Source organism: Monocercomonoides exilis (genome assembly GCF_001643675.1).
Source record: "Monocercomonoides exilis strain PA203 chromosome Unknown scaffold1-2713096, whole genome shotgun sequence".
Lineage (NCBI taxonomy): Eukaryota > Preaxostyla > Oxymonadida > Polymastigidae > Monocercomonoides > Monocercomonoides exilis.
The window spans coordinates 1,257,822-1,284,805 of record NW_027150546.1 but is presented as its reverse complement, the minus strand read 5'-3'; the positions used below and the strand labels follow the sequence as shown (position 1 = coordinate 1,284,805).

The following is a 26,984-nucleotide window of genomic DNA, read 5'->3' as shown; positions in this document are numbered from 1 at the left end:
ATTATTATTAATACTCTTGGTGGAAAACCCGGCAGTTAAGAACACTCTGTAACGTAAATTTCTTTCTTTTTTCTGGCGCAATAATCTTTAAAATTCCATATAGATTTCGTTCTTCAAATTTTTGAGTTTTTTAAAAGAGAAAACGAACAGATATAACATATTATTTATTGAAAGCAATTGATAAAAAATGAATGAAACGTTTTGATTGATAAAAGAACAAATAAAAAAATAATTTGAACTTATAGGTCTGATAAAAAAAATGAAAATTCAGTTTTTATTTATCTGTTTTTTTTTTTTTTTTTTTTTTTTTTTTTGGCGTCCTCTGCATTTGAATCATCATCTATAATTCTCCTTTTGAGTTACTTCGCTTGGCTCTGGGATCCTTTGTTTCAGTTTCTTCGTTATTGAACACACAACTTATTTCATTTCCGAACATTAAAATCATCATCAATCTTTTTTCTTCCTTGTCTAATTATCTTTTTCTTCACACAAAGTTGTTCTTATATCGCTTTCTGTCTTCTTTTTCAACTTCTTTGTAAACAAAACAGTTTTCTTTTATTTCTTCTGGAATCCTCATATCAGTGTCATGCTTTTCATCACATTTCTCCTTCATTTGCCGATTTTCTTTTGGAGAAAAATATCTGAATAAGCTTTGCTTCATGTTTTGAGAGGACAAATCTGATGATGTTGTTTCTTCTGAAGATTATGGAGTACCTGTCACTCTATGCAACACAGGTGAAGCTGCCACTGGATAATCTTATGTTTTCAGAAATACTGTTTTCACAATAAAGGGAGATGTTGCTGCTGACAAAGCTTCTGGCATGAAGTCCTGCCAAAGCTTTCCTGAATGAAGAAGTTGTGAAATTAACTGGTCTCACGAAAGAGTTTTGAAGCATTTGTTTCAATCTGGCAAAGACACAATTGTCACAGGGCTGGAGGAGGTGTGCCATATTTGGGGTGAAGCATTCGATTATCACATTGTTCTATTCTGCAAACTTTTAGACTTTTGAATAATGGTACGTTCGATGGTCGTCAAAAACAATGAGAGCTTTCTTTGATGTGGATAATTTTTGTTTTTCTGCAATCAAAAAAATCCACTCCTTTATCATTAATTGTTGAAATATTTCAGTTGAAATCCATCCAGATGTGGATCCTTAATAATTCTGGTTGAACGAAGAAAGAAATGAAAATCCAGAAGGTTTCTTTTTTTGTGGATATATTAAAAAGAATGGTTGATGTGACCCATCTGCACTAATGAAAACACAAATTGTTGCATTTTCAGTTTTCGGAAAAGATGAAATAGCAGGAGGTGATTGATTCTTAAATCATATGACAAGTTTAGTCGTTCCATCACCAACTCGGATGGAAGATTAATCGAAATTGCAGATATTTGTTGTATCTGTATCATTGGCTGTGATCATCGTTGACAATATTTCAAACCACGCACGTATTGTTTCCGGAGATTGTGCACAAATCTTAGCTATTTCCATTGACCTTGATATAAAAGCTTTCAAAATGGAGCTTATTTTTTATTTGATCTTACGAATATTTTGAATTGACTTTCTTTTTTCTTCTTCTTTCTCTGCTTCTGAATCGATAACTTCTTGAATCAAAATAATCAAAATAATTAAAAAATCAAATTAATAAGTTTGTGAACCATCAATTGTATATTTTATGAATCGAAAAATTTTTTCTTCAGATAATAAAGCTATTGTTTGATTCTCCACCTTTTCAAATTGATTTTTGGTAATTATCGTTGGGTGTCCAGCTTTTCAGACTTGATGCTTTGCTTTGATTGCAACTATCTCTCTTGCCCATGCTCCATTGGAAATTGCATGCCACACCACGGAGACCTTCCACGATATAGGATATTTCTTCTTAATTTATTTTTCTTTCTGTGAAGGTGACGAAAATAAACGATATTCGGAAGTTACTAATTGTCAATGAAGAGAATTCAAAGATAATTTTTGTAATGATTCAATCATAATGTTTTTGATCAAAAATTGAATTAATCGTGTTGCAAAGTCCGAAAAAAATAGAAAGCTGAAAAAAAAATTTTTTTTTCGAAAAAATTCATTTTCCAAATGTCAAAATTTTTTTGAAAAGTTCCTTTTGTTCGTTTTTCACATCAACGAAAAATTTCATATTTTGATCAAATTTCTGTTTCCACTTACCAAATTTCTCTGTCATGAAAACAAAATCTTCACATTGGTATTTTTACTATTTTTGTAAAGTTTCATGAGAGAGAACAGAAAATTGATTGAAATTTGAAATTTTTAATTTATTTGAAAATTAAACAAAAGGAACTATTCAAAAAAATTAAGACAAATAAATATCAGCTTTTTATTTAATATTATTGTTATTCTTTTTCGAAATTTTTTAATTCTTTTCTGACGAACTCACAACTCAAGGCAAACATCTGTATCAAAAAATATCGAAACAAAATCTCAAATATTACTGAAGCAAAGTATTCATGAATTTAAATTTCCATTTTCAAGTCGAACAAAAGGGTATTTTCTTTTTCAAAAAGGTTTTGAAAAACACAAACTATCGGCTTTTCCACAAACTCATGCTTTTTCTACCAAGGGTTGAATCTGAGGAATGTGTGTTAATGACAAAAATTGTTAAAGCGAGTGAAAAAAATGTGTATGGGTGATTATTTTTCAAATCAAATTTTTTCATTCAAAATTTTCGGTTCAAAAATAAATCTTTAATGTTAACCAAGAAACAGTGAAAAGTGAAGAAGCTTATTGAAGACAATTTTATCTTTGATAAGGAAAAAATATTTGTTTTCAAAACAGTTGTGATATTTTCAGCATTTGATCACAAAATCTCTTCAAAAAAATTTTTAAACTATGAAAAATCGACATGCCAAAAAAAGATATGATTTCAAAAATAATCTCCCATATTAAAAAAGAATTTTCAAAAATGGGAATATTGAATAAAAATTGATATATTAATTAGTTATTTTTTATCTATTCTGTGTGAAGTGACATCGCTTATAATCACAATCGGATATGTTCACAAAAATTTGAACAAAACAAGATGTGATTATGTCAGGAAAAGGCTGTATTAACTAACTTTCCTCATTTTTATTATTTTCGTTTTACAATATCACAAAAAATGAAAGAATTGGATTTGAACGAATAGAAAATAATAATAGTTTTATCTCCAAAAATTTGTGAAAAGGTGGAATAAAAATTTTAAAATTGTTAATTTCAAAGTTACACCAAAAATAATTCAAAATAAGAATTTTTGTATTCAAATAAATAATTTTTGCATTCGAAACGAAAATATCTTATGTTTTCATAGGAATAAAAATAATTAAAAAAATTTAAAAATTCAGGAGAAAATAAAAAATTCCAAAAATTCTTTCACACGAAAAAATTTAACAACACATATTATTTTTTTTTTGAAAAGTGAAAATATGATTCACACTAAATTTTGTGAGAAAGTGAATAAAATTATGTTTGGTTTTAAACAATTATTAATTCGAATGAAAAATTGTTATTTTGTTTGAAAAAAAAAAAAAAAAATTATTTAGAATGCAAATTTTATTATATAAAATTTTTTGTTTTATGAATTTTGTTCCACACAGTTCTTTCAAAGATTTTTTTCGATTTTTCACATTTTTATATTTTTGATTGCACGATAATGTTAGAATAATAACCATACGATTGCAGAAAATATTTGGAACAAATCATTGAATTTTTCATAAATGCAAGAATTCTGTCCCAAATTTTTAATCATTCAATTGAAAATTTGGTTCTGATCAATCACAAAGTTGTGATGTCCAAAAGCAGACATTTAAACTCACTTTGCTTCTTTGTTCTGCTGTCCTTCTTCGCTTGTGTGGATAATACTTATACCAGTCCATTCTTCACTCAAAGATCAGATTTGTTCCAGTATCCAGCACAATGCTCAGAAAATACAAAAATCCCTGGCCTTCATTCGGACTCGGTCAATGGACACAGCAGTCACAACATCTCAACGCAACAAGAACAGCACCCGCATCAAATTACAAATGGACCTGTTGTGTCGTCCACTCTTTTGGTAATCAACTCTTCATTTACTGCTTCATGTCTAACTTTTCACGCAAATCAACTCATCATCATGCTGGCAATTTCTGAGAATCCTTCAATACAAATATTTTCGTGCATAATCACAAATTGGGAGAAAGAGTCAAAGGCTCTGTTCATGTGTTTGTCTGGAGTTTCACAATTTTCGAATATCACTTTTGCTCCTTCAGCTCGCACATCAAGTCCACTACCTCCCTTCTTTGCGTCTCCTCCGTTTCCGCAAGGTTCTGGAATAGCAGAGGTTGCAAGTTCGTCGTTTTCATCGCTTGTTCTATCTTGCATTCCGTTTTTCCCACAAACAACTGTGAGCAGCCTTCAGCTCACATGCGTAGAGTTCAGGAATGTTTCATGGGGTCAGTTTCTTAAAAACAGTACAACTGGAACTCTATACAAATGCACCACCAGGATTTCGAGCTGCCTCTTCGATATGGTTGACAATGTATTTTACGGTTGGATTGTCAAATCCATCAACGATCCACCTTCGCTTCACCATTCCTTTAACACTTCATTCAGCCGATCCGCACATTTTTTGAGTAATAATCAAGAATATGCAAACAATACGACAATGAAGCATTTTGACAACAACGAGACATTGGGATCAGTTTCTTTTGCAAATTGTGAATGGCACTCCACAACAGGATCTTCAGGTGGTGCAATCAATTGCTTCAATCAAAATTCAGACATAAAAATTAAATCATGCACTTTTGATAGCTGCTCATCCATTGGATCCGGTGGAGCTTTATATTTAGTGAACATCAATTCTGTTTCAATTTGTAACAGCAGTTTTACGAAATGTTCATCTGGTTTTTATGGTGGGGCAATTCAAACATATAGTCATTTAATAAGCAGAATAGTTTCGTCCAATTACATTCATGACTGTGAAACAAAATATGGCGGTGGACTTTCATATGATAATTACGAAGTTACTAATTCTGATCAATGTAACTTTGATCAAAGCAAAGCATGTACATGGAATATATCTATTTCTTCTTGCAAGTCAGACGCATCACCAAGTGGAGGTGGCTTTTTTATTGGATATATGAATAATAACTCTATGAGATTTAGCGAAATAATGATACAAAACTGTTTCACGAGTGCGAGCAGAGGAGGTCTTTTGCTTCGAATCTCTTCAGTCACTCCAAGTCAGTTTTTGTATTTCTTCTTCTTTAGAGGGAACAATGCAACAGAGTTCGGGATGGATGTATTCATTGAAGATCTTAACAACAGAATCAATTTTTCTCCATTTGTCAGTTCATTTTCACTCACCTCAGAATCCAAAAGAGTATATCACCTTGTTGATGAATCCGCAAGCAGCTTTGTTGATGAGTGGTTACCATATGGTTGCATTACACGGATAGTGGTGGGGAATACGGGAACTGATGATTTATGGTGCGGAAGAAGCGAGGCATCTGGCTGCAGGTCTATCAAGTTTGCAATCACACACGAAACAACGAACAGCAACTGCACCCTCATGCTTGCAGATGGGATGCACACAGAATTCGATGCAGAAGGTGTGAACATAGGTTCAAAGTTAGTCGCAATAGTTGGAAGCACACAGCCTGGCTGTGAGTGTGTGATGAGTCCAACACAAATTGGAAACTCGTGCTGGCTTTTTTCTGTTTCTAGTGGATCTCTTGGTGTTTCATCAGTAAATGTGGTTCATGGTTCAAACTCTGGGTCTGGATTGTTTCGCGTGAGCGAGGATGCGGGAGTGATATCGCTATTTAAGGTGACAATCAGTTCTAATGGATCACAAATATTTGGATGCTCGGTGCTTCATGCCAGCAGTGGAATGATGAAACTTGAGCACTGTACAGTGGAATCCATCAGATTGAATAATAAGCCACTTTTCACTCTCAATTCCCCTCATGCACTGGCTGCTGAAGACGTAAGATTCAGAGGAATTTCACGGCAGAAGGGAGATGGAACAGTGATAGAGCTGAGTGTGGAGGAAGATGATTCACTGATTCTGAACAACATTTCGTTTTCACAATGCTGCTGTGAAGAAGGAAGCGGAGGATGCCTGTCTGTGTGTGTAAAACATAAAGGAACTCTGAAAATAGGGAATTTTAGTATTGTGGAGTTTTCCTTATGCCGTGCACAGAGAGAAGCAAGCGGAATGGGAGGAAGAGGTGGATGCGCCTATGTGCATCTGGAGAGTAAAGATGTGTACTTCGAACTGCTTCTGGTGCAATTCAGTGGAAACAATGCTGTCGAGGGGAGAGATTTGTTCGTCAAATGCATTCAGCTAAACAGCACTATCACACCCACAAGCATTTCTGCTTCGCTATTTGAGGAGAATGAGATCCAGCTGGGTGATATGATGGGAACAGACATCGAGTCATTTTCCACACCAGTGGATCTGCATCTGTTTGTTGTGCATATGAAGCTGAGGAGAGTGTGCGTGTCGAACACGGGGTATGATGTTATTGGGTGCGGTGCGGCAGAGTATCCATGTAGCTCGTTTTGGCGAGGATTCAGGAACACTGTTGAGCAGAGTGCAGATACAGAACTAATCGAGCTATCAATTCTCGACTCAGCAACAGTCGAAGATCATTACGATACTACAGCGCTGTCTGTGGATTCTTCTGATCCAGACACCCAAATTACACTTTCAATCTCCCCATATCTGCACTCAGTGATATCAGGTACTGGATCAAACTCTGTACCTGAGTCTGATGTGGAGCATGTGATGAGAAATGTTGGAAAGTTTGTGCTAAAGAATGTGGAAATACTGCTTCCGGAGGAATTGAAGAGCAATGTGAGGTGGATCCTGCGTTCAGTAACAGGAACACTGGAATGCCATACATGCACTTTCAGCAGTGCCAGAAATGTGGAACGGTCATTCAAGCTAATCTTCTCCAGCGGGGGAACAGTCAAGCTGATAAAGTGTATTGTTGCTGGGATGGAGTTCGGGAGCGAACCGCTGGTGCTGCAATGCATCTGCAACATAGCCAACTGCACATTCCAAAGCATTGCGACGGGCATCGTAGCTGATGGAGGAGCATGCAACGCACGGCTCACTGGGACAGAGTTGATAGAAATAAGAAATACCACATCCAGAAGGTGCGAGTGTAGTGCTAGAAACGGGAAAGGAGGGTTTTTGCAACTGGAATGCAACGAGTCAGAAGCGTCACTTCCATTTCATTTTGAGAACATAACGTTTGATGAAAATAATGCATCTGTGGGGACAAACATCTATTTGTGCGCACAGAATCTGAACAGTTCGGTAAACGATGAAACATTCAGTTTCAACTATGCTCAGTTTAGCAACAATCCAAACATGTTTGTGGGAGAAGACTCAGTTTTTAAAGGAATCGATCTGCTGCTGTTTCTGGTGAAGTATGTGAGCGGAGATGTGCATGTGTCAAAGAAGGGTGCAGACCTGAAGAGGTGCGGAAGTTTAGAATGGCCATGCGAAACGCTATGGGAAGGTTTACGCCACTTAGATCGCAACGAGGTCGCACTTAATCTACTTGTGGAAAGCGATGTGGAAATCAAATGCACACTGGATGTGTCTGGAGTGAGTATAATCGGGAGCAATGGAAGATCATCAACAATAACAGAAGAAGAGGAAGAAGAAGATGAGATTATCACATCGTCAATCATTTTCTCAAATCCATCCATGGACGAAGACAACACATTGCTCAGGAACAAAAATAAGATGGAGATGAAAGGAATAAACATGCTGGTGGCATGTAATTTTGAGAATAGAGAGAAGGCAGTTGTAGTGAACGAGGGAGACTGTTTGAGGATTGAAAAATGTTCTTTTGGTGCAGTGGGAAATAGCACAGAGGCTGTTGAGTGCATGTTCCTTTCGATGAAGAAAGGCAGTGCAGTTATTTTATCCATTCGAATTTGGCCGCTGCATCTTGGCAGAGGATTGTTTGAGATCCAGAGAGGCTCTAAGTGTAGTGTATCAGGTTTTGAACTGTCGTCAGTTGTTGTTGTCTCAGGGAGTGTTTTTCAGATGTTGTTGGAGAATGGAGGAGGCAGGAATGCAAATGAGGATGGAGACATCAGTGCACTTTCAATAGTGAACTCGACAATTGAATCTCTGACAAGTTTGGATGAGAAGGCTGGCTTTGTATGGTGCGAGGAAGGCTGCTCAGGAACAGCTGTGGATGTGAACGAGACGAAGATGACGGAGTGCAAAACTAGAGGGAGCGATAGAGGAGGTTCTGTCATGGTAGATATGGGGAAAGGCGGATTTATTAGTGTGAACAGATCGGAAGTTGGCAATTGTGAATGCAGTAGTGAAAGTGGAATGGGAGGCGGAGTGTATGTGCGGAGCTTGGAAAAGGGCGAGCTGAAGTGCGTGTTTGAGAAGTGCACATTCAGTGGGAATAAAGCACTGGTGGGCCGTGATATATTTGTGGAGTGCTTTGATATTGATGAGCAGATCAACGAGAGTCAGTTCAGACTCGACTTTCGCGACTCAGAATATTATCGAGTTAATGCAATCTTCGGGATGGATGGAAAACATTACAAAACACCAATCGACCTGATTGAACTGATTGTAGTGTACCAGAACGATGTGATCCTGGTGAGCGCTGCTGAAGGAAAGGGTGGGAAGGACGAAAGGCAGTGTGGGAGGCAGAAGACTCCTTGCCTGACAGTGAACTACGGAGTGACGCACCTTACAAACGATGTGGTTAGCCAGCTGGTTGTGGACAAGGAATCGATTGTGGCAAGTGTCCTGAAACTGGAGGACATAATGATTGTATCTCGGTCAGCTGAACAGTGCAAGGTAGCAATAGACGTTGAAGGCAAAGGTGCAGGAGAATCGTGCATCACACACAAGAATTATGTGACGTATGTTCGTGTTGATTTCGTAATCAAGTGTGGGTTTTCTGAGAGTTTCGTGTGTATATTCAAAGTGGAAGGAGGAGAAACAATGTTCCAGGACTGTCTGTTCGAAGAAGGGGCAGTGTACTCGTTGATCTATCTGGAATGTCCGCTGATAGACATTCATGGAGGCAGTCTGGTGATGGATCAGAGCGCGGTTGTTGGGTTGTGCACACGCTGCTGCCTCTTCCTTATCCACCCCAGCCTCAGTACAAACGTGTCCATCCGTGACTGGAAAATGCACAACGCAACATCGGTTGCTCAACCACTTCTGTTCGTGGAGCAGGAGGCACAACTTGCAGGCATAGCAACAGAATTCAGTACTTCCGTGAGACTGGAGCATTGCTCGCTGTCAGACATGAGGCACAAATCAACAGGAACCAGCTTTGTCTCGTCTGGTGATTCCTCATCCTGCATCCATCTAAGCAACTGCTCGTATTCAGGGATGGAAGTTGAACAGAACGAAGGATGTATGATCAGCGCGGCTGACTGTGCAGAGATTGCGCTGGATGCCTGCTTTATCCGCAAATGTGGTGAGGAAAATAAGAAAGAAGGAAAAATAAATACAGAAGAGGAGAATGAAATCTGCCAATGGAACGGCTCTTTGGTTGCATTAACGAGGTGCCAGGCTGAGTTGATAGACACAACAATTACTAACTCCACAAAAGGAGCGCTATCGATATCAGGTGGGAATGTTGACATCACCATGGGGATGTTTGTGAACAACACGCCTTCTCTTCCGCAATATCCATCGGCTCGAAGAAATGTTGTTTGCACAGGCACTGCTGTGGTGGATGTGGTGAGTCTGAAGGGAGGCGATGGGTGGAAAGACAATTCATCGCTGTGGATTCTGAACGAGGGGTGCACTCTGAAGGGTTTGGCCTCAGATCGGCCATCGGCTTTGTTTGTCCCTGAGCTGCGAGAGGTGCAGATGGAAGTGGAAGGCACACAGGCCAAGCTCAGGTTTGTGGGTGAGCTCCTGCTCCCCTGCAACCTCTCCTGCCAGCTGGTGCGCTCACTCCGCTCTGAGCAGCACATTGAGAGGCATGAGTTTGGGGAGGATGGGTTTGTGGATGAGCACGAGGCCTGGTGTGCCATTTTATCCTCAGAGATTGAGCCTGAGGCAGAAGCAGAAGAAGAATCAGAAGAGGTGAGGGTGTGTCTTCTGTTTGGGAATACCGATTCTCCCTCATCAACCCAGTCATTCATTCTGAAGAATAGAAGTGAAACAAAGGCAAAAGGAGACGAAAGGATTGTTGAAGGAGGAAAAGAAGGGAAAACATCATGGGCTATGATAATTGCAGTGATATTTGTTGTTCTGTTTTTGATTGTTCTAATCATCGCAGTTGCCTTTATTGTTCGATGGAGAAAGCAAAAGAGAAGAACAGAAGAGTTGGAGATAATTGTAAATGACACAGTGAAGAAGGACCCAAAGGCATTTGAGATGGTTACGATGGAGATGTCTCCTGAAGAGCAGTGGAGGAGAGCAGAGAGGGAAGCAGAAAAGAAAAATGAAGAAAGAATCAAGAAGAGGGTGTATGAGAAAAGCTTGGGGCACTCAGAGTCATCAGAGCATTTGTTGAGTGAAAGCGGATCGACAGAATACATCTTGGGGAAAGATTCAGATAAGATTCCTGAATGGGCATTAGAAAAGGAAGAGGAGGAAGAGGTGAGAAAGAGATCACCATCACCTTCCATTTCATCCACTTCAACAACTGATTCAGATTCCACATTTGTTCGAGGGGAGGATCTGTGTCCAACCACCTCGTCGATGTCGAATCTGGTGGATGCGATGGCCTGTTCATCTCCGCACGAGAAGCTCATTGTGGATCTGAGGGATTCACTGTTCATGTTGTTGCATGGAAAGAACAAGACAAAAGAGATGGCAATAGGCACTCTTCAGGAGAGAGAACAAACAGCAGCCCAAATCCTGTTCTGGGTGGCGAATGGAGCTCTCCACTCATTTGATGAAATGGAGAACCCACTTCAGTCATTGGCCAATTTGAGTCCTCACATTGTATTGTTCTCTGAACACATGGTGATCTGCATTGTCATGCATTCAGACTTCCTTTCTTCTGATGATTCTGATTCATCATCCATCTCATCATCAACTATTGTGACATCTGTCGATGATGATGATGATTCCCTTCCTTCATCCGCGTTTGAAGACGACGACGATATAAGAAAAGAGTGTTTGAGGTGGAAGGCACCTGAGCTGTTGATGAACAAGAAGATGTGGGCAACAAAGGAATCAGTTGCCTTTTCGATTGGGATGATGCTGTGGGAGTGCTTGACGCTCAAGATCCCGTTTGGGGAGTATGAAGCAGAGGTGGCAGGACAGAAAATCTTAAATGGGGAGAGGCCAAACTTGCATTGGATAGCAAATTCCTGCTTTGTAGAATTGGTAAAAAGTTGCTTGACACAGCTTCCAGCTGATAGACCATCGCTCATCAACACGAAAAAGGAATTCTTTCAGACTTTTCCTCCAGGAGTCATGATTGTAACGGCATCCGATGCAATTGATTTTGTTGAAGACACAAATGGACATTACAATGATAGTAGAGATGCTACAAATTGAATGTTTTTCATCCATAAGAAAAAGTCCAAGCGAAAAGTTTCTTCAATCAAAATAGAATGAGCATCAATATTTTTGCAGAACTAAATCTTTCATCAGTAATAATTTCTTCGAAGCTAAATTTCATAATTCTATTATTCAAATAAATGAAAAGAAATAGCAAACCATTTATGCTCGTTCAAAAGGCTTTCAAAAGTTAAATTTGCAAAGTTCAATCCATGAAAAATAATGAATTTCCAAATTTATTTTTTCTTTCTTCATTGAGAAGAACTCCACAGGAAGTGAATTCTTCTGTTTGATAATTTAATATTGCTCTTTATTGGATTTCAAAACTTTTGTCATAAATTCATCATTCATAGAGTTTGAAAGATTGTGAAAACAACGAAGATTTGTTTCATTATTCATCTCCTGACAAATATATCTCTCGCACCAGAAATGAAAAATATGCCTAAATTCAAACATGATTGTTAAGCGATCAGTTTCAAATTGCAACATTCATTATCATGCACAAATGTTGGATTAAATCAGAAAAAGAAAATGACTTCAAACTTCAAACTTTTTTTCTTTTGCTAAGACGCTTTTTTAAATGCATATTTGATTGAATGCCTTATATGTACCTTAATCATTGATCTGAATATATTGAGCTGCATGAAATGAAGAAAAATAAAGAACTCGCTTGAACAAATTTTGTTTCAATGTTCCTCGATTCGTTGAATTGGGCAAAAATAAAAAAGGAAAGGAAAAAAACTCATCCATCTCATTTGCATATTTTCATGAAAGCTAAAGACATCTTCTTATTTGCTGAAAATCAAAAGAATCAAATGCAAATTAATAAAGCTTCAAAGTCCTTTAAATCAAAACAAAGAATAGAAAATCACTTTTAAAAAAATATGTAATGAAATTTTCAATAATGTGTGCACAAAAAGGAGACTTTCATCTCATATGTTTTCGAAGAAAGCCGGTAATTGGCATCACTTTTTCTTTGGAGAGTATCGCACGTCGTTTCAATGCCCGAAAGAAAAAAATCTTACAGACTCAAGAATCGTTCAACCTCCATCAATCACAACTCATCATGATCAAGATCTCTTTCATACCTCATGAAATTCGAGCAATAATCATTTCCATGTTGATCGCGTATCCATAATAAATAACTTTGATCAATTTTTCGAAATCGTCAAACACTCAGACTTTTCAAATTTGAGCAGTTTCACAATGTGAATGACAACGTAGAAGCGCTGAGATTTCCATTTTAATTTTTGTTGATTGAAGAAAATTTTGTGATTTAAAAAACAAAAAATATTCACTTAAAATGTAACATATTGGATATGTGTGATTGAATGCAAAGCATTCTTTACATATAATACAAAAAACATGGCTGAATTTCAGTAACTTTTCTATCATGAAAATGAAAGAATTGAAATACTTTTTTCAAAAATCAAAACTTATACATATCACTGAATCATATGACAGAGATAAGTGTATGCACTCAATTTTTAACCAAAAGGTTTCAAATAATTAAAAAAAAATTTTAAGCATGACAATAAAATAGTCAAAAACAAATCTCCAGAATATAGTTTTGTAAAATAAAAAAAAATCTCGAAAACAATTATTTGTGAAAAATAATAATTTGAAATTTGAAATAACAATAAAAATAAGAAATTAAAAATTAAACATTACAACAAACATATATATCATTTTTTTGTTCTTCAAAAAGAGAAGCTCATTTCCGAATAAAAATGTTGTAACAAAATAAAAGAATACCGAAATAAAAGTATCTATGGACTTTCTGGTTATTTATTCACTTCCGTGATCGACTTGTATTGTTTTCGCTTCCTGTTTCTCACCACATAAATGGCAATCACAACAGTAACTGCAATGGCGATTAAAAACACACTCACAGACACAATAATTGCTGCCAATTGCCCTGTTGTCAATTTCTTTGGTTCTTCTTTCTTTTGCTTGGCCAAAGAAATGAAATCTGTGCTCTTTTTTTCTCCTTCTGATTTTCCGCTCGGATATCTCAGCCGGCAAACCAACGACGTGTATTCGTCACCATTCAACAGAGATTGAGGAATCATCACTCTGATCTCTGTCTCGTTTACATACTCAGAAACGGGACATTCAATCCACTCCTTCGTTTTCCCCACTCTTTTCTCTGATGCTTCAACTGTTAGTTCACATGGAAACAGATAAGATCCGCGAATCACTGCTTGTGTTCCTTCATCTGATTCTATTATTTGATCTTGTCCTTTCTCTGCCATCCCCTTAGCCTTTATAATCATCGTTGCATTTGTCAAAATTGGGGTGAAGAAATATGAGTCCATGCCTTGAGCTGCATGCCCACCAACTCCTCCTTCCACAAGCATCCCGAACGGCCTTCCTTCTAATCCGTCGCTTCCAGTCGCCAAGCTATTGATGAAAAGTGGCTTCTCTTCCTGCTCGTTCTGAAATCGAATGTTGTTCCGCAGTGAAGGAAACTTCTCCCAATCCTTGCCAATTGGATGATTGTTCACAAAGCTGCAGTTGTTCAAGGTCAGACGAGAATACGTAGAACAAATTGCTCCGTCGCTGATGTCCACAAATGAACTGTCATTGATTGAAATGCGAAAAGCTTCGTACAGATAAAGCAATCCAGAATTCCATGAACATAAAGGATTCTCCTCTTCTCCAACTCCATTCATCTCATCCCTGCTTGCAAATGGCTCTTCCAATCTCAAAACGCTCCTCTCCTCCTCTCCTTCTTTCGCATTTTCACATTCGTTGTGCTGTTTGCCACTTGTAATGTTTCCGTTTCTCCCGTAAATAACCAACTGCTTGAACGTTTCCGTCGTTTTTCTGAGCACCATTAATTTGTAAGGAAGCGCTTTTCCTTCTCCACCTTTCACATTTTCCCCTTTCAAGCCTGTGTACCATGGTCTGAAGACAACATCGGTTATCTCCAAGTCGTATTCAGCGTTAATAATGTCCAATGCATCTCCTTCAACAGCATCTGGATATTCGATGTCAATGTGCTCAAATATAATGTAATAATTGCTCATCTCAAACACAGCTACTTCTCTGTCCGCTTTCATATTCGAGCCTATCCGAAGAATGCCCCGCTTCTTCTCTGCACCTGAGAACATCTTCGAAGCTGTGCCAGATCCCTGTTCCCACTCAGATGAAGGTTCAGATGAAGCCTCAGATGCAGAAGTCAGTGTGACAAACTCGTCAATTAAAAACGGCTTGTCCACGAAGACTCTTCCAGTAACATACATCGATGTTTCTCCATTTTGTATTCCATGTTCGATGGCGGTGCTGAGCAGATCACACGGTCTTTCTTTTGCTCCACAGACCTTGTCGTCGCTGGCCTTCGCTCCTCCAACATAAATGTTCTGCGAATGGTATGGCAGTCTGTTTGCTTCATCGCCCAGAAGATCAACAATATTCACTTCTTCGCCTTTCCTTTCTTCCAGAAGAATCAGATTCGCTTTTCCATATATCTCTTCCATCTCAAATTCAAACAATTCTTCGTTAATCTGCTTCCTTCCATTCGGAAACGAAAGAAACACATACTTCCCTTTGTCAGCTTGGCATTCAGCAAATCTCATTCCATTCAATCTCAAATTTATTGTTTCTGTAACTTCGTCAGCCACTCTAATAAACAGCGCTCCTCCTTTCGACTCTTCGTTCACCATTGAATTCCGTTCGCTCACAGCTGTTTGTACGCTTTTGCACGAGCAATTATTGAATTCAGCATCGTTAAAACTGTAATAATTATAGCTCCCGATTTCCAAATACAGCACTCCTCCAAGCTTATGTTCTTTTGACTGGCAATTAGAAAAATTCCCATTCGAAAAGCTCAGCTGCTCGCACTCCACCAAAACAGTTATGATAGACTGTGCTGTGCATGTTGTGGCGATTGTGTCCATGTTCAATCCAAATAAATCAATTTCTTTCGCTGCTTCCACCAAGACGAGTGCAAAAGAAGATGTGAAATGAGACATAAACACTTCGTTCATAGAGAGTTTTCCCATTTTGCATTCAATCAAGACACAGTTTAGAATTTGTTTAGAATCTGTGCACGAGATATTCACCCGGTAGATGTCAGCATACGCCCCGTCTCCATCACACACAAACAGGCCATTGTCTCTCCCGCTTTGTCTCATTGTGTCCACTTGCACATCTGCATTAAACAGCCGAAGATACGCATTTTTGCGCACATTAAACAGCCCCTCGCCTGGACGCACCTTCGCTTCGTCCAGCGCTGTTATGATGTTGACAATCATGCTTTCTCTGTTTAGGATTTTAACATTCCGTTCTTCAATCACCATTGGTTCAGCATCGTATTTGTTGCTGTCTTCTCTTGTATATATTGTAAATTCTCTGCCCGGAAGACAGTTCAAAAGAGCCTGCTTCATCGTCTTGCAGGATCTTTTCCCACTTCTTCCGCATTCTGCGCTGTCTTCTCCTTTTTCTCCATCGACATCGATAACCACTGTGTCAAAGCGAAGCCAGTCGTCATGGAAAACTATTGTTCTATCTTTCTTTATCGCTCCAACTCGATGGTCTTTCGTCACGCTGAAGGAATCTGCGTCAAAAGGCGATCGGCTCATTTCAATGTCTCCTTCACCGCACAGCGCAATATCATTTCCGCACTGCCCTGCTGAATTGTCTCTGAAGAAACAGTTTTTGAACAAAATTTCGTCGATCAGCCTTGCCTCTTCTCCCAAATGTATTGCCATCCCTCCGCCTGTCTTCGCCTCGCATCCCCGAAATGTGCCGTTTCTGCATTCAAATCCTGCCATCTGCGTCAGGTCATTTATCAGCAGCCCTCCTCCATCGGCAGCTGCCTCACAGCTGCAAAACTCCACATTTTCCAGCTTCACTTTCCCTTTCATCGCACCAAACATCGCTCCTCCCCCGCGAACTGCCCTTCCATATTCAAATGAAGTATCAAGAATGTTCAATTCACTCCCTGGGTGCATCATCTCAAAATAAATGCTGCCTCCATTTTCTGATTTCAGTGATCGAATCGAAGATATTTTGCATTTAGATATAGTAATCGTCACTTTTTTATCTGCTCCACTTTTTGCTTCGAGCAACACTGGTCCCGCATTTTTCCTCTCGATAGAGCTGAAGTAACTTGCTTCCAATGCGAACGAAGATGGAAGTTCCAGTGCACATTCTTTTTCAAGCTTTGCTTCGTCAATTTGAAGGTTCTTCAATTTTTGTACCACAACTCCCTCAAAAATGTGTAGCGTGGCCACACTTGAAAGATAGCTATATCCGAAATAACCCAAATAAAAACCCTCGATCGATAATTTACCTTCAGTTATTCTCAATATCGAAAATGGAGCATATTCATCTGTCCACTTTTTAATTAATATGTTGCAATCCATTATTGTCAAATCTCCGTCAACGCCTCTAGAAAGAATAATTGCAGATGCTTCTTTTGCTTCCTTTGATAGCTCCTCAGTTTTAAAGGGAATAAGATTAAATGTCAAATGTTCCAGCGTCAGTGTTTTCTCATTCACCATGTGGAACTTCCCTTTTACAGCAAGGTCATTCAATTCAAAATTGACTGTTCGTCTCGTTCCCTGTTCCGAGACTGCTACCATCGCAAGGCTGAAATCTTTTGAAAATTGAAAACCGTATGACATTTCAGCAGAGTCAACAATCTTTATGGTTTTATCTCCAGGACCTTCCCCAAGCAGCTCAATTCCTTTTGCAATTGTTTTGCACGGATCTGCTTCACTTCCACAGTTCTGCTTCGAATCGTCTCCTTTTTCAGAAACAAAAACGGTATCAACAGCTGCCTCGGAACGGCCATCGGAAAATGCATTTGACCGATTTTTGTTATCGCGTTGCGGAGCGGGACAACTGGCAAACAGACAGTTCGAGAGAATCAAAATCAAAAACATTTTCATAGAAAGACAATTGGTTGTTGATCAACAAAAAGAAAATAATTATCAAAAGTGTTCTTGTTCCAAACAATCTTTTGAAACGCTTCGTCTCGGAAAAACTGCGCCTTGATCTTGATGATTGGATTTTTAGAATTGGCAGTTTTCTAATTCCAGAATACATTTCGTAAAGAAAAAACAACTTTTTTCTGCCTTTTGATGAGAAGAAAAAAGAGAAATATATTTTTATGTTACGAATAAAATTTCTTTATTTTCCCGGAAATAATTTTCCCGATAATTTTTGAATGTTTCATTAAAAAAAATAACAACAAATCATTCATTCAATTCAAATGAATAAACACAGTTGCTTCAAAAAAAAATTGCAACAAAGAAAGAATCTCAAAAGTGACTTTTTCATTTGATTCTTTCATTTGTGTTTCACGAGAAGGGATTTTTTTGAAAAATAGAAAAGAAGAAAACTGACATGATGATGCTTGCTTGGTGAATAGAGGCATCTGATTCTTTGGATAAGCAAACATCACTTGCCATTCAATTTGTTGTTCATTCATTCCAATCTTTTCCGGTTATTTTTCATCCCAATTGTTTGGAAAAGCAAAATTTGCTTATTTTGAAGCAAAGCCTTTCCATTTTCATGAAACAACACACTTTTTCATTTTCTTCCCACATAGATTCATCTCTTTCGGATTATTTGGACATCATTTTCTCTTCGTCATTGATTCTGCCTTCACACGAGATTTTTTCGCTTTTCTCTTCCACAAATCATGAATCAAAATTAAAACCCCTGAATTTACACATTCCACTGCTCTCCTCCTCCATTTTTCCTGATCTCACAACTCCTCCAAATATGTCTATGTGTATCTGTTGCTCAGAAAAATCAAAATCATCCACACCTTTTGGGTTAATGGTGCTGGTGAAACAGTCAAATAACAAGCCAGAAGATCGACGCGCAGAGAAGGATATTTGATTCAGTTGCAAACAGAGTACACTTCGCACCAGAAGTTTATTTACTCAAATACTCGTCTCGCAACATGCCCATGGCTCCAGAAGAACGTGAATAGAACAAAACAGATTCAGAACAAATGGAGGGATTGACAGCATCGAAAAGCAGATATTGCAACAAATAAAACCCATTTGCGGATATTTACAGCATCAAGAAAAGATCAATCTCCAAAATTACTCATATACAAATAGAACGATAGAAGGCGAAATGAGAAAAATGACAATTCATTTTCCTGCAATGAAGAGTTCCTTAATTGAGGCAAGAGTACTTAAACTACTGAATTACAGTTATGAGCGAACATTTCATCAGACATGATCAGTAGTATATACAAACTACGATTGCATGTCAAAAAGTTGAGAAGATGAACTGTTAATGAGGAAGGTGTAATGAAAACAACAGAAACAGAAACAGAAGAAGGAGAAGAAGAGGAGAAGAAAAATTCGAAACTGAATAAGAATTTGAAGAATAAGAAACACATGCTGAATGATCAGAGTTAAACACAATAACTGCTTTCACAAAAAAAAATTCTTGTTGCAGCAGTGCAGAAGAAAGAACGAAAGAAGAAAATGAAGAAAATGCATCTGAAAGAGAAATGGAATGAAATGAGTTCGATGATGCTCTTTGGACGAGATGAACGATAAAGGCGAACAAGACTCATCTGAAGAATATGCAGATAAAATAAATAGATTCAAATTTTATAACAGACAACAGCAGCAAGAGAAGATAGATTTATTTTGTGTTGCCATATGAGAATTTGATGTCAATTCAGACAACAAATTCTCAAATATGAAGAATGTCTTTTTCCATCAGTCAAATTTTAAAAAATCTCGTCAATGAAGAGATCGGAGAAGAAGGAGAAGAAACAACATAATTCGCAAAAATGCTGATTGAAATGGATTGTCCCTGCGAATGACGCTCATTATAAAAAAATGCTGTTGGTTGAAATGGAAATGAAAAGATAAAAAATAAAAATAATTAGTTTTGCGTTGATAATAAAGATTCCTCAAAAAGACACACCTGCCCTCCGCATCGCAAATGCAGAAGATTGTCCAATCACTGTGCTGTCAATCTCCTTTTCCATTGTTTCACAGTGCTTCTTTCTCCATCTTCCTTTATTTTCCACAAAATTTTCCTGCTTTTGATATTATCATCTTCTTTTTTCCTTTAAAAAATATCTCCGAATTTTATTCTTTCCCAGTGGTGAAAAATTGTTGGCATTCTTCTTCTATTTCCTCTCATCCAAATGCTTCGAAATCGAATTTGTTTTTCTTCCCCTGTTCTATTTGAGTTCAAAAAATATGCAATTCCGATCTGCTGATTGTATTTCGATATCCAGCACTCATCTGATGTTCTCCTCAGAAAAACAAAAAATTAGCTATTTTGAAAATTAATCAGATTCTTGGAATCTGAAAAGATGGTTTATAAAAACATCTTCTAAACAAACAGGAAGAATAAAAAACGCATACACGCAAATATTTTGATTTTAAAAAAAAAGTTGAATTTCCTTCAATGATGCTTTTCATAGAAATCGTCTCACCCAATTCCATCATTGATGCCTCTCCCTCGCTGTCTCGCGCAACCTCTCAAAATAATATCGCATATTCCACAAGATAGATTTCGTAACCAACTCTCATTTTGGCAAGGAATATTTTTGTTCTTTCAAATTATATGATCTGAATATCCATTACTGAAAACACGAAAATAGTTTAATCGCTTTTTCTGTCTTTCTTTGTGACAACTTACCAAATAACACTAACAACGCAGAATGGTATAACAACTTATGCTTTCATGGTTGCTTTGAGTTTTTGTTTTGCGCCGATTTCTTCTTTCCAATGATATCTGAATTTAAATCAAATGACGAATTTTCGTTGTTTTCTGTCTGCAATGTGCTTTCAAAAATGCAGACAACGAGTGTAACCAATAGGTTTAATGGTTTGTGCTCATTGTTACATTTGAATTCTTGATAGTTGCGATTTTATTTTTAATTTTATTTTTTTTTTAGAATTGTTTTCTGAGCTTGAAGATTGCACTGAAATTGAGCAGAAACAGAAAATCCCTGAGATAAATGAAATAGTTGATGGAATGAATATGGAAGAACATAAATCTGTTTTCACAACAAGAATGTTCGACAAAATATACAAAATGATTGAAGAAAAGAAAATGACAATGGAAAGTGCAATTTTGCTGCTGAAGCATGCTGGATATTTGAAGACACTGAAAAACATGTGGAGTAGTGGTTTTAATGATTCTGAAATTAGAAGAAGATTTGAGAAGATGATTTTTGAAGAAGAAAAGAACAAAAGACTTTTAATTGATCTTTGCGAATGCTATCTATTGTTGAATGGGTGGGCTTCTTCAGAGTTGATTTTGATACGTGTGCCTTGCCTGTTGAAAGCTGCGTTGCACAAAGAGGAAAGAGAGGAAACTCGAAAAGAAGTGGAAATGGCTTTTCTATCTTTGAGTTACATTATCTATTTTGTATGAGCTTTTCTATTCCCATTTTTGATATTATAAATTTTTTGTATTGTTTTGCTTTTATTAGGAATTGGATAAAGAACTGTGTTTGAATGAAATCAAAGAGATTATTTTGCATCACCAAAAGCATAGCAACTTGACACGAATCGCGTATCAATCGGCTTGACAGTTTTTTGTCAAAAGAATGAACAAAGACAGAAGTTTGGAAGAAGTGATTGTGAAAGATCTGCATTTTGCACGAGAGGCAGCAAAAGAGTTGGATGAACTGAGAGAAAGCGTGGTTTGGAAGGAAAAAGAATTTTATCATTATGAAGTAAGTATAATAAACAGATGGCTTAATATGTTGGATGATAATTTTTACTGTTTGAAATTTCAAAAAGAAGAATACGAAAGACTAATAACAAATATTGCAGATATATGCAGAGCAGCAAAGAAAAACTTCAGAATGATATATGTGAAATGCTTCACATTATATGTGAAAGAAATGTTTCAGAAAACAGAATATGTTGATTGTTTTCATAAAGAGGCAATTGACTTTATACTGGAGGAACTGCATCAGCCAACGATTGACAATGAAGTTTCGACAAATAGCAAGAGTGTGTTTGAAAATCTTTCGAGAATAATGAGGAGTGAAAAGGAAAAGGTGAATGGAGTGATTTCATTTCTTTGGATTGTCCGAAGCAAGCTGAATGGAAAGGCAAAGCAAAAAATGATGTTTCAAAGAAAGATGCGCGAGAAGCTGGAAGAAGATGGATATGAAGACATTATCATTAGCTTCTATAGACTGGCTTTGAGAAGTTATTTAGATTGGGAATTGTTAAAGCATCTCAATAATTATTTCATTCTTCCTTAAGAGTCATATATTCATAATTGTCAAAGACGGTTTCACAATTTGCCACATCATTTATCGTTTTTTTTCTTTTTCACATATTTTTTCATCTCTTCGTTTCAATTATCTTGTATATCAGTGTTGTGTTCCTTTTCTTCGTTTTTTGAAACAACCCCCCACTTTTCTTTTTTGAAGTTGAAAAGTTTCCCGACACCTCTTCCTTCTTCTTCATAACCATCTCTTTTTCAGCGGAATTTTCATCTTTGTGATTGATGGATGTTTATCTTTCTTTTTTGTGATTTGTCTTGATCCTTCTTTATCATTTCATTCCCTTTTAATGAATTCCTTCTTTCGAAACCATTTTTCACAATAAATATCCAGCTTTCCTATTGTCATCCACTTTTCTTGTACAAAAACAAAAAAAATCTGCTCCCCCTGCATTTTCTTCCAGAATGCTTTATTATTAAGATTTATCCCTCTTTTTCGATAAAATTCCATTCACAAATCTTAATTTAAAATAAATATTAGTCGAACTCGTTTTCACTTCTTGTTCCATATTTTTATAGTGAAAAGCACAACAATTTCTCACATTCATTTATTTCCAAAATGTTAACAAATTAGCAACTCCATTCCAATCGTATTTTTCTGCACATCAATAGTCTCAATTGACATTATTGATAAGATTCTTGGAATGTGGATTGAGTTCAGATAGAAACATCTTCGCAATTAATTTCAATTTTGAAAGAACACACATTTTGTTTTTAGCATTCTTTTTATATCTTGTTGTCATTCCTTGTTCGTGAAAATCTCAAAAAATATTATTCGACGCCAAAATTCGTTGAGCCTCCATCACCGCCTTTCACAACCACAGGAAACAACATTCCAAATTTTGTACTACAAATTCATTCACTGTTATATCATTTTGTGAATTGATATTGCTCCAGATAAAACAATCAGATCAAAACAACCATAACAACAAGCACAATTAGTCAAATGTTTTTCTTTTTCACAATGCATTGCAGAATATTTATATCTCAGAAAATGCAGTGCACACACAATTAGAAATATTTGCAATGAAAATATATATTTTATATTTTTTCAATACATCGTGAATTGCTTTTTATTTTAATAAAAATGATGAGGATATTTTATAGTTGCATTGCGTTTGTAAAAACACTGATCGGGAAAGAGAGTTGGAAATTCAGAGGTTTTCAAGAGTTCTTGAAAACAATTTTTAATGATTATGATTGTATCTTTTTTTGAATGAAGAATTGCTTTCTGAGCTGAAATATAACGATGAGGAAGAACAGAAACAGATAATCATTAAAATAAATGGAGTTATTGATGAAATGAATGAAAATGATTTCAGATCTGTTTTCACGAAAGAGTTGTTCAATAAAATCCACAAAATGATTGAAGAAAAGAAAATCCCATTTGATGATGAACTTGCGCTGTTGAAGCATGTTGGATATTGGATAAAATTGAAAGGCATGTGGTATCATCCTTTTAAAGATTCTCTGTTGAGCAAAAGATTAGAGAAGATGATGATTGAAGAAGAAAAGAAAAAAGAAGGAAAGAATGAAAAGCTTCTTATTGATCTTTGTGAATGCTATGTATTGATATTTGAGCGCATAATTCCTAGAAATTTGCTTGTTATTTGTTTGCCTTGTCTTTTGAAATCTGCGTTGAACAAAGAAGAAGAAGAGGAAACAAAAACAGAAGCCGAAATGGCTTTTCTGACATTGAGCAACCTTCCCAGAATATACCCTTGGTGGAAAACCCGGTAGTTATAAGTAATAATTGTCAGTTTTTTTCAACGTTAAAGACCTCTCAATTCATTTTAAATGCTTTTATTTTCGTTTTGTCAGATTTTTGTGAATACTAAATTTTGTGTTTGTTAAAAAAATGGTGTGATTTTAAAGAAAATTATTTTTAATAATTGATCAAAACCATAAAGATGTAAAAATTTGTTGACAAACTCAACCACAGCTTGGAAGAACGGTTTGTGAAAAAATATTTCAGCAGAAATTGAAAGCAATTAATATTACTTTTAGCATGCAACAATAATTTTAGAATATACATGCCTCATACCTTTTTTTCGAAGAGTGTTCATTTTTTGTGATAACCTATCTAAAAGAAAGTTTGCAGTCTGCTTATTTTTTGTATTATGCTTATTTTATAATTTTTTGTTTTGTATTATTATTTAAATGCTTCAAAAACGAAGTTTGAACTGCAAAAATATGTGAGTCAAACAGTAAAGTTAATTTGCGTTAAATTTGTTCAACGATAAATGACACTTTGTTTGTTTGTTATTTAAACAAGCTAGTTGCTGTTGTTCAAATTTTTATTTGCGTTAATGCATATTCAGTGAAATTTTTGAAATATTTTGTTTATTGAAATTTCTTCATTTCTTTTTATGCAAAATTATTTATCTCCTGTTTTTATTATTTTTCTTTAATCTATTCTCAATATATTGTGTATGTTGTTTTTATTTCATAAAATACTTTTTTGTTACAATCATATTTATTGATTTGTTAAGAATTGTTTTCATTTATTATAAATGTATTATTTTGTATATTAACCTAATTGAGTGATTTTTCTAATAAATGTAGAATAATATGTTGCATATCGAATGGTAAAAATCACTCGCTATTTTATATTTATTGTTATTTTCATTATTTGGAATTTTTTGTTCAAAAAAATAACATTCTTCACTTGAAACGTAATTAAAATATAAAACTATCTTTTATTTCAATTAGTATCTCAAGCGTTTAATATAAAAAACAAAAGCAACACTGTTCAAGTTATTTCGAAGTGTCAATATTATTTAGAAATAATTTATTATCAAATAAACAATATTTAACAAATCAATAAATATGATTGTAACAAAAAAGTATTTTATGAAATAAAAACAACATACACAATATATTGAGAATAGATTAAAGAAAAATAATAAAAACAGGAGATAAATAATTTTGCATAAAAAGAAATGAAGAAATTTCAATAAACAAAATATTTCAAAAATTTCACTGAATATGCATTAACGCAAATAAAAATTTGAACAACAGCAACTAGCTTGTTTAAATAACAAACAAACAAAGTGTCATTTATCGTTGAACAAATTTAACGCAAATTAACTTTACTGTTTGACTCACATATTTTTGCAGTTCAAACTTCGTTTTTGAAGCATTTAAATAATAATACAAAACAAAAAATTATAAAATAAGCATAATACAAAAAATAAGCAGACTGCAAACTTTCTTTTAGATAGGTTATCACAAAAAATGAACACTCTTCGAAAAAAAGGTATGAGGCATGTATATTCTAAAATTATTGTTGCATGCTAAAAGTAATATTAATTGCTTTCAATTTCTGCTGAAATATTTTTTCACAAACCGTTCTTCCAAGCTGTGGTTGAGTTTGTCAACAAATTTTTACATCTTTATGGTTTTGATCAATTATTAAAAATAATTTTCTTTAAAATCACACCATTTTTTTAACAAACACAAAATTTAGTATTCACAAAAATCTGACAAAACGAAAATAAAAGCATTTAAAATGAATTGAGAGGTCTTTAACGTTGAAAAAAACTGACAATTATTACTTATAACTACCGGGTTTTCCACTACCTACCGGGTTTTCCACCAAGGGTATAGAAAAAGTATTGTACTCTAATCTTGCAACAGTGAAGCCCGATGATGCAATCTTCGTATCCTTCTTCTTCCATCTTTTCATGCACTTTTCTTTTCAACTCTTTTTGTCTATCCTTCACTTCCTTCTTTACAAACCTTCCTTTCAATCTTCCGCAAAGGATTCTGAAAAAATTCAAGCATTCCGAAGTTTGTTTATCGAACACATGTGATTGTGCAATCTCTTCTAAAGCAACATCAACAGCTTCGCTTTCCAACAAGTGTTCAACCTTCACGGCTCTATTTCTCGCTGCTGTTCTCAATGAACAAATGCATAGATAACAAATTCCTCCATAATTATCCTTTGCAACTCGGAATACACTACCAACGCTGCTGATAAGTTCAACAAATTTCACATTTGGCAATGTACATTAGAAAAAAAAAGATCCAATCGCTTCAAGCCATCTCTCTATTACATCCACTTCTTTCCTAACTTTTCCTCCTCCTCCTTCTTTTTTCTTCCAATCCACACATTTCAACAGTTCTTCCAGTTCTTTTGCAGCCTCTCTCGCAAAATGCAGCTCATTCACCATAATTATTTGCAACGTTTCACTGTTGTATAATCTTTCTATCAAAAAATGCCAAGCAGATTGATAGGCAAGCCGAGTAAGATCGTGATATTCCTGATGATGTTGGATGATTTCTTTCATTTCCTTCAGATACAATTCGTCATCCACAAACTAATAAGAAAAAATGATAAAAAGCAAAGCCATCAAAAAGAAAGTGAAAATGCGCATACTTCATTTTTTTTGTATATGTTGCCCAAAGCCAACAAAGAAATTTCCTTTTCCTTTTGAGCTTCTTCATTTTCCTCTTTGTTCAATATTGCTTTCAGAATACAGGGAATACAAATACCAAGTAATTTCCAATAAACCCGGTAGTTAAACAAATGATAGCATTCACAAATATTAGCAAGAAAATTTTCATCCTTTCCTTCCTTTTTCTCATTTTCATTAATAATTATCTCTTCAATTCTTTTGTTTAACGAAGAGCTCCCAAAGCTTTGAATAAAAATTCTCTTCAGCCTGGTGCAATATCCAATGTGTTTCAACAACAGAATGGTATTTCCAAAATTCAATTTCTTTTCATCTGTCATTTTAAGAATTTTGTCGAACAGCGTTTTCGTGAAAATAAAATAGAATTCTTCTTTGTCCATCTCTTCCATTAATGCATTCATTTCTCCAATTTTCTTTCTCTGTTCATCTTCATTGCAATCTTCCAATCCAGAAAACAATTCTTCAAAAACAATGAAAATGGAAAAAATGCAATAAGCAAAAATTCACTTGCAATAACAATTGCAAACTATTGAACATTTTTGTGTTGTCTGTATCCTGCATCATTTTCTTTTTTTAAAAAAATTTGTTCAAGAAAGCAATAATACTTCAGCCATTCACGTTGAACGAGCACATGTTTGGGTGGAAGAAATAGTTGAAAAATAAAATCTTTAAAAACAGGAATAAAAAGACGTGCATTCATCCCGTCCCCTTTTCTGAAAAATCTTTGACAAGTGACAAAAAAGAAAACAGATGCGTATTATTTTCAATTTTATTGTAATGGAAACCATTGATCATCTAAGTTTAGAAGAAAAT

The 26,984-nt window shown here is 35.8% G+C and overlaps 4 protein-coding genes across 4 annotated transcripts; 1 reads left to right on the top strand and 3 right to left on the bottom strand.

Moving 5' to 3' along the window:
* Positions 1 to 4,100: 4,100 nt before the first annotated feature.
* On the bottom strand, positions 4,101 to 4,361 carry MONOS_2724 (uncharacterized protein; the record flags this gene model as incomplete). The annotated part of the gene is made up of 1 exon (XM_067872666.1): positions 4,101 to 4,361. One exon carries the CDS (start codon positions 4,359 to 4,361, stop codon positions 4,101 to 4,103), a length of 261 nt encoding a protein of 86 aa, XP_067736349.1.
* A 790-nt stretch (positions 4,362 to 5,151) lies between these two features.
* MONOS_2725 (uncharacterized protein) lies at positions 5,152 to 11,888 on the top strand (the record flags this gene model as incomplete). The annotated part of the gene is made up of 1 exon (XM_067872667.1): positions 5,152 to 11,888. The coding sequence occupies one exon, from the start codon at positions 5,152 to 5,154 to the stop codon at positions 11,503 to 11,505; it is 6,354 nt and encodes a 2,117-aa protein (XP_067736348.1). The 3' UTR covers positions 11,506 to 11,888.
* Positions 11,889 to 12,801: 913 nt separating this feature from the next.
* Positions 12,802 to 17,408, bottom strand: MONOS_2726 (uncharacterized protein; the record flags this gene model as incomplete). Its single annotated transcript, XM_067872668.1, has 1 exon — positions 12,802 to 17,408. One exon carries the CDS (start codon positions 17,406 to 17,408, stop codon positions 13,293 to 13,295), a length of 4,116 nt encoding a protein of 1,371 aa, XP_067736347.1. The 3' UTR covers positions 12,802 to 13,292.
* A 7,777-nt stretch (positions 17,409 to 25,185) lies between these two features.
* Positions 25,186 to 26,947, bottom strand: MONOS_14031 (uncharacterized protein). Its single transcript, XM_067866796.1, has 3 exons — positions 26,699 to 26,947; positions 26,135 to 26,631; positions 25,186 to 26,075 (listed from the first exon to the last, which is right to left on the bottom strand). Exons 1-3 carry the CDS (start codon positions 26,733 to 26,735, stop codon positions 25,767 to 25,769), a joined length of 843 nt encoding a protein of 280 aa, XP_067736346.1. The 5' UTR covers positions 26,736 to 26,947; the 3' UTR covers positions 25,186 to 25,766.
* Positions 26,948 to 26,984: the final 37 nt, after the last annotated feature.

What these genes read in the sequence shown, in the direction of transcription:
- MONOS_14031 (XM_067866796.1), bottom strand. Translation starts at nt 26,735, where the DNA reads ATGATGCAGGATACAGACAACACAAAAATGTTCAATA. An exon ending in CAACACAAAAATGTTCAATA is followed by an intron (nt 26,632 to 26,698) that starts GTTTGCAATTGT and finishes TTGTTTTTGAAG; the next exon opens with AATTGTTTTCTGGATTGGAA. An exon ending in ACATATACAAAAAAAATGAA is followed by an intron (nt 26,076 to 26,134) that starts GTATGCGCATTT and finishes TTTTCTTATTAG; the next exon opens with TTTGTGGATGACGAATTGTA.